The sequence below is a fragment of the Vollenhovia emeryi genome, unplaced genomic scaffold, assembly GCF_000949405.1.
Source record: "Vollenhovia emeryi isolate VEMERY1.0 unplaced genomic scaffold, V.emery_V1.0 DF940664.1, whole genome shotgun sequence".
Classification (NCBI taxonomy): Eukaryota; Metazoa; Arthropoda; class Insecta; order Hymenoptera; family Formicidae; genus Vollenhovia; species Vollenhovia emeryi.
Genome location: NW_011965702.1, coordinates 1 through 7,712, shown reverse-complemented (window position 1 = coordinate 7,712; position 7,712 = coordinate 1). Strand labels below are relative to the sequence as shown.

General features: G+C 52.9%; 2 protein-coding genes across 2 annotated transcripts; both read left to right on the top strand.

Annotated features, from left to right (window-relative positions):
• Nucleotides 1–6,881: 6,881 nt before the first annotated feature.
• On the top strand, nt 6,882–7,310 carry LOC105555839 (DNA-binding protein HEXBP-like). Its single transcript, XM_012002880.1, has one exon. It carries the CDS (start codon nt 6,882–6,884, stop codon nt 7,308–7,310), a length of 429 nt encoding a protein of 142 aa, XP_011858270.1.
• Nucleotides 7,311–7,312: 2 nt separating this feature from the next.
• LOC105555838 lies at nt 7,313–7,694 on the top strand (the record flags this gene model as incomplete). The annotated part of the gene is made up of 1 exon (XM_012002879.1): nt 7,313–7,694. A coding segment is annotated over exon 1 (382 nt), but the record flags the coding sequence as incomplete, so codon positions are not given.
• Between the last annotated feature and the right edge of the window lie 18 nt (nt 7,695–7,712).

Sequence of the window (7,712 nt, the reverse complement as noted above, 5' to 3'; positions counted from 1 at the left end):
ACCAACGGGGGAGTCGTCTCCTGGTCCTCCTCCTCCCTCGTTGCAGGAAGAGGCAAGTTGTCGCTCGGCGGCGGCGTCGGCGTGGGCGTTGAGCGGATAACGCCGCAAGAAGCGGACGGCACGATCCACGTTCCGCTGCTGCCATTCCAGGTGGCTCGTCCTGGGAGAGAGTCTCTGCGGCGGTGGAATCGCGATCGAGGAAACGATTCGCGGCCGTTGCTGCGGCGGCAGCGGCGCAGGCGGCTGCTGCTGCTGCTCCTCCTCCTCTTCGAACGAGGGAGGGCCGCGGCCTCCCTCGACAATGTGGGCAGCGACCATGTCGACGTCGGCGTTAAGCGGGTAACGCTGCAGAAAACGCACGGCACGTTCGACATTTTGTTTCCGCCACTCGGCGCGGCTCACATTTAAACACGATTTCCGTGGCGGTGGAATCGACACCGTGGACACTATGCGCGGTTGCGGCCTTTGCCGCTGAGGAGGTACCGTTTCTGTCTCCGCCGGTGTGATCGCGTCGGGTATCAGCGTCGGCCTTGGTCGCAGCAAATGCTCGCGAACGTCGTGGCGCACGCGCGGCGGCGAGTGCACCAATGCCGTCGTGACGATAACGCGCAGACCCTCATCCGGCGACGTGGGTCGTGCTTCGACGACTCGTTCCATGTCCATGTACAAGACGTCGCCTGTAAAAGAAAGTGTATAATTAGGAAAAGCTGAAACAAAAACGGTCGGAAGCGACGACACACGTGTGGTTCCAATTTTCACTTTTCACACCGACGGTAGAAAAGTGAAATTTGGAACCGGACGTGTTTCCTCAGTAAAGACCGTTTAAATTTCGAGATTACATAATTCTACACCCATCTTTCTAAGCGCAACGATGGGTATGGACGCATCGTTGAGACACACGCGTGTTTCGATTCACACGAGTCGCAGAGTTAAAAAAAGCCACCTATTTTAAGGATTCTTTTCCCTTCCGCTCGCGTAACTTGCATCGCGAAGCGTTGCAAACGTGCAAAGGGGTGTACAATTATGTAAATTCAACATTTAAACCGTCAGAAGCGATGGCACGCGTCTGCATCGAGTTTTCATTCTTTACACCTTTAGGTCAAAATATGAAATCTCGAACCAGACTTTCCTCCTCACTTCCGACCGTTCTAAATTCAAGTAGCAATCGTTACACACCTCTCTGAAAAAGAACGGCAGCGGGGATAGTCGCGTTACTGAAATATATGCCATTTTGTGTTGAAATGAGCCGCAAACTTAGCAAATCGACTCCTTTTTTGTCTTCTTTTCAATAATGCTCGAGCACGCTTGCATCGCGAAGCGTTGCAAACGTGCAAAGAGGTGTACAATTATGTAAATTAAACATTTAAACCGTCAGAAGCGATGGCACGCGTCTGCCTCGAGTTTTCATTTTTTACACCTTGGTGTAAAAATATGAAATCTCGAAGCAGACGTTCTTCCTCACTTCCGACCGTTCTCTACATTCAAGTAGCCGTACACTCAAAAAAAAGAATTACTGCAATAGCCAATTTTTATTGGCTGTATAAAAGTTTTCTGCTGCAACCATTTAATTTTTGAAGCAGTAAATTGCAAGGTGAATCTATGATTTCAGATAGACCTATACAACCAACTTTTAAAGCTAGTAAGTAATTGGCTGCATTAGGCAATTTCTTAGCTGTGGTAGCGTTACCAAGTAGGTTGATAAGACAGTTGGCCGGGCTAGTCAACTCAAATTTGTCGTGCAAGCCACAACCGGCACGGTGCGATAAGATTTTGTTTTCACGAAGCTTGTCGAGGACGTCGAGAGCTCTCTCGAACAGAACACGCTACTACCCAGATAGCCAAACGTGCTGAAGCATAGAAGTGGCAAGCCTTGTCGAATTTATTTGCCGTTCCAATGCCGTATTTAGTGTAACACGTGTTGCATATAAAAATTTCTATATTTAAAAACCATGATTTTACTAATATAATTTGTTCGTGTATACATAAACATTGTTCCGTTAATAATATTATTTTAAATTGTTACTAAAATTAAAGTTTTGACAAAGAACATTGCATCAAAATTATCAAGATTCATGTCGGCACAACTATTCGTATTAGTGACGGATAATCAACTCGATATATTAACAACAAAGATGTTATACTGAGAGTGCAAATTCATAGAGCGGAACGGTGTACCATACATAAATCCGGCAAGGCTTATCGATCTTGTGACGGCAAGTTGTGTCACAATGTGTCAGGCAAACCATGCTGTTGACGTGCACTTGATATGCCGACTCAATTGTTGCAAATATGCCGACACGTCTACAAACAGACGTAAATGCGTTATGTTGACAATGCAGACATTTTGCTATCTGGGTAGTGTCTAGCTACGTCTCCATTTCGTGGCTCGTACCTGATTTATCGTTACCAGTGTTTAGTCATTTTTCACATTCTAATTGTAACAAGATCTATTAGTGACACAAAATCGCGCGTTTATGGTAAATAGTTTATGGTAACTGTAAAGGAGAGAGGGAGTTTGTGTGTGTGCGTGACCGACCAACGAATTAACCTAAAAAGTATTTTTAATACATTTAACAATCACCATGGCAGATGTGTGGACAATTAATATATTGAAAAAGTGGGAATTTTCATCTTACGAAGTTCATCAACAGTTTTAAATATTTTGCCTCCAATCCTGTGCATATTGTTATATATGACCAGTTTATCTGATTCCACAAACTATCAACACGGAAAAAAATTGTAATATATGGATACCTCAAAATATTGCTAGCTACTTGTTTCATTGAAGGAAACAAAAGTGGCTAATGCATGCAGCAATATTTTTAGATGTTCATATATTATAACTATTTTTTCCGTATAGATAGTTTACACTTTAGGATAAGATGGTACTATAGAAAAAACTGATTTAGTTGATTCAGCAAATCTATAGTTTGCTAAACAAAATTAAACGTTTTAAAGAAGTAAATTTGCTAATGCAGCAAAGAAGTCGTGTGTAAGAGCAATCGTTACTTTGTTCATAAAACAAATCGATTTTTTGCTGAAATTATCTTAGTTACTGTGTAACGAAGCGCTCAACCTTCCCGGTACTGCTTTCCGGACAGGATTCCGGCGGGTATCACTTATTACGCGAATAAATGCGGAACTTAGTCGGACGCGCGGTTCCGACTAACGGTTGGAAGAGTTGGCGTTCTTTCGGTCGGTTTTGACGTGCTGTGTGTCGGTTAAAAGAATCCTCCGTTCCTCTGATTTGCCGAATATGCTCAGCTCCAGGGCCGTCGAGAGGAGGGGAGGAAAAGATCTTACTTACTGGTAGTGAGGTAATCGCTTGGAAGGATCGGAAATAAATCGGACAGGTGTTTAATTTGGTAGAAAACGATAGGAACGTGGTTTATTCATGGATAAGATACATGGGATCGAGGAAATTACAATAGGTCCGCCCTGTGATCAAAATATAAAAGGAAAGAAAAGGATTAATAAGTACAATGGGTCCGCCCTGTGGTTAAATACAAATGAAAAACATGAGGGTATGATTAGACGGATTATATTACTGTACAGGAGTACGCGGCCGGATCGGGATACGGAGTACAACAAATAGTGTGGCCGGTCGGATTAATCGGAGATACAGGAATATCAGTACGGTTATACGACGTTGTAAAAATATACCGAATCTACGCAACTGGAATCGAGATATAGGAATATTGATGCGATTATACGGATTTCTAATAATGTACAGAAGGTACACACTGGCTCGGAGTACAGGAATATATGATTAATGATGATAGTAATACGGTACGCAAACGGATAATATACGGGATAATTTATACTGGATAATACGGATAGTATACTGGCGACAACGGAAAGGATGTCTGTACGGAATCCTCTGGTCGGTAAAAGGAGAACAGTGACGGAATTAATTCTACGGAAGCCTACGCGCAAATTAGAATTAATTCCCACCCGAATATTCCCCCCTGAGCTCTACACCGGTCAGGAATCAGGAAAGGGATCAGGTCAGGTCAGGAACACGCCCGAGCAGCGCCTCGTTATGCGTGTATTTTCCAGTAGTGATTGTACACCGAGGAGCCCCCCGTTAGGTGTACGCTACTGCGGAATCACTCCGTCCCCGCGAAACCCGGCGGTACCCGCGGTCACGGGGGGAACGGAGCCAGGACAGGTACAGGAGACCGGTACGGGAAATTTTGTAGCATGTGTACGCCGAGGAGCACCCCGTTAGGCGTACGCTACTGCGGGACGGGGCCCACAACGGAGTAGTGCCTCCGCTGTGTGCTCCGGTGAGGTATATAGCCGGAGACAGGAGCACCCATTCAACTCCGGCTTACACCTGCAGCGGAGGTACCCGCTGCCCGGTGTCGACGGTCGGAGCACCAAGCGTCGACTGAGTTAAAGCGCCTGCTCCGGAGGGGCTTTTATACCCCCCGGATGTAGGCGCGCGGGGAGAGGCGGCGGGGGCGGGCGCGACGTTGCCGGCTGCCGTCGACGCGGCAACCGCGCCGTTTATCGATTTTCCACCCGCGGCTCTATTTCCTTCTCTCTCGCGCGTGGTATGCAGTTTTTTCTGCTTCCGGCCGCGCCTCCCCGGTCGCCTCCGTTACAACTGCAACAAATCATTTTCGCTAAGTGCGAGACGTAGCTAGCGCCAGTCGTTACGATGCCTCGCTTTCACTAACAAAATTAGGTTAGTCTTCATATTTCGTTCTTATATTTAAGAGAGGCTTAAATGTAGTCTTAAGATGTAAAGAATCACAAAGCCGTACTAGCATATTAATATATTATTGAAAACGATCCTGAAATAAAAATGGACTATGTGAATACGGGCCTTTTTAGGCAATCACGCGCAGTAAATGTGAGCCACAATTGTTTCAACGATCGTCGACGCAGGACTCGCGACACTCGCCTGACTCGCCTTCGAGAAGGGACACGCGCCGGTCGGTCCTGCGAGTTGTAAGTTGCGACGGTTTTTCTCTTCTTCTCTTCTCGCTTTCCGCCCTCCCGTTGTACGCGGACGGACGGGTGTTGCCGTCCCGCTCTCGCTGTCGCGCGCGGGTCGTAAACGAAGGCGCGCGCCGACGACGGGGAGTGTGGTCGCCGGGCGCGAGAAGCGCGGGATCCGGACGGATCGAGTCGTCGTCAAAAACCAAAGGGGGAAAGGAATGATAACGCGCCGGGAAGGAGCGGGATCTCGGTAGCTCCGCGCGTACCGTGCCGAAAGCCGACGGGTCGACGCGAAAAACGAAGCTTGGGCGCCAGGCGCGGTCTCTCACGCGCCACGTCGCGATATTCGCCAAAGGGGCATGAACGATCGGTATCGGCCTTCGTCACGGGCAGGCTAGCTCGCCTAATGGTAGAGGGGCTGGGCGGTGGTTGACACCAAACGATTCCAGAGGCTACGGGACTTAAGAAATTCACACGACGGACGAAACACACGAAGAGAGACGTACACGAAAAGAAAGTCAGAAAAATAATATAAATAAAATTGGATTTAATATCAGGCGGCGTTAACACGCCGGTTGAGTGGCCGCTATAACGGGCGGCGTCGCAGGCGGAAATTATTACGAGCCCCGTGATCGGGGGAACAAGTCGCCGCGATACTCTCGGCGACACGGAGCACTCTGGCGCGGACTCAACGGCAAGACTTCTCGGACGCGCTAAACCCTACCCGAAAGACGCGGAGGCATTTAACATTTATTTCCCGGCGAACGGTATGAACACCGCCGCACGCACAACACTCGGCCGGGCACTTCGCCCGCGAGACTGGGTACTCGGGCCGACGGATCGGCCCGTCTTACAACGACATGCAAGGTTCCGTCGGGCAGTCCCCGACGGCTAACTACGGCGAGCCTTTCGCTCGCTCCCGGCCGCGCCGGCCGCGCTGGTCGGCAGGGGATCCCGCTCCGGACGCACCGTCCTCGCGAACCCGCCACCGACAGCGGCGGAAGCGGCCCGGGGTATCGCAAACACGCACCCACTCGTTCACACTCTCTCAATCGCCGGGACTCTTCGGCGACGCACCTTCACGCTACGCATGCACGCGACACTCCCGCGGCATGCGTACCCCGCGTGATCTCGCGCAACGCACCCCTCGCGCCGCGAATCTCCAGATCGGCTAACCCCAAAGAAAAAGGAAATGCACGCGATCGCGAGACTCGACGCAAACACACACTCGCTCACTCACACACGAGCCCTGTGCCCTGCAGGCTCCGGGGCAACCGCGGTTGCTTGTCGCCGCGACCGGGACACCAACAAAACTCTAAAGCCAACGGGCCGTAGCCCGGGCGACACCAAACGCGAAATCTTCCCGGCGGCGACAGAACAACCCGGGCCCGGACGCGATCGTACGGGGCGAAACAGACGGAGGAGGATCTCACCGGCACCCTCGGCTCTCCCGGGATCGTCAGGCGGCAACAGCTCGTCCTGGCCCTCGAGACCTCGCAACGCGGCGGCAAAGCTACGGCAGCGGCCGACCGGGGTCCTTCCTCTCACACGTCTCGCAACAGGCTGTCGCCAAATTTCCGCGATCGCGGATCGATAGTTAGGGGCCCCTCCCCCCGCGGCGGCTCGCGCGAGGCGCGTGCCACGCGGCCAATCGCGCGACTGCACGCGACAACGCCGGCAGCGATATTGTCTAAACCGGGCGCGGGTGCCCGCGGGATCGCCAAAGTTTTCCCGCGGCGTTCCCTCGACGGGGCTGTCGCAGCGGCTCCCCCGCGGACGCCCCTCAGGTAGAGTGCCACGGGCCCTGGGCTTCTTCCTCCCGGCTCGCCGCTCAGCGCGCTCCGCTCTCAATCTGCACGCCTCTCCATCGTGCTCGCCGCGGAATTTGTCCGTCAGCCGGGCCTCTCGTGGCCCTTCTCGAGGCGCGGCCTATGCGCTGCCACAGATGCCTCGAGAGGGGCCACACGAGGGCGACGTGCCCCGGTGAGGTGGACCGCAGCGGGGGGTGTTATCGGTGTGGAGAGACCGGTCACACCTCCCGCGGTTGCCGGTCTGCCCCTAAGTGTCCGCTCTGTACGGACAAGGGCAGACCGGCGGCACACGTGCTGGGTGCCAACATCTGCACCCAGCGCAACGTGCGCGGACGCCCACCGGGCGCCCAAGGAAAGGCGCCGGTCACCGGGGCCCCTCCCCCGGCTGAAGCTCAGCCGGTGGCAGGGGATAAGGGGGAGTCGAGCGGCGGCGCGGGCGAGACGCCCAAACCGCAGCGTCAACCGCGCCAAGTGGCGCGCGAGGGAGGGGCCTCCGTGGAGGAGGCCATGGACGTAGAGGCCCCATCGGACGGGGGGGATAAGGCTTAGTAATGCCTCGACATCCCCCCCGCCCGAACCTGGGTGGTTATGGCCTGTTTCAGGCCAACGTGAACCACTCTCCCCATGCGCAGGATTTACTCCAGCAAAGCATGGTGGAGAGGGGGTTCACGTTGGCGATCGTGGCTGAGCCCCACCGCCCCCCCAGGACAGGCAGTCCCTTTTGGGCTGTCGATAATGGGGCTGCGGGGGACTCGGTCGCGATACGATGGCGGTCGGTGCCGGGTGGTCCCGACACGACCGCCATCGTCAGCGGCGAGCGGCACGTGGCCGTTCAATGGGGGCCCATCGCGGTCGTGGGGGTCTACTTAAGGCCTACCAAGAGCTTTGCCCCGTTCGAGGGCTGGCTGGAGGACATAGGACAAACAGTCCTGAGTCTGAGTCCCAAGCCGG

What these genes read in the sequence shown, in the direction of transcription:
- LOC105555839 (XM_012002880.1), top strand. Translation starts at nt 6,882, where the DNA reads ATGCGCTGCCACAGATGCCTCGAGAGGGGCCACACGAGGGCGACGTGC.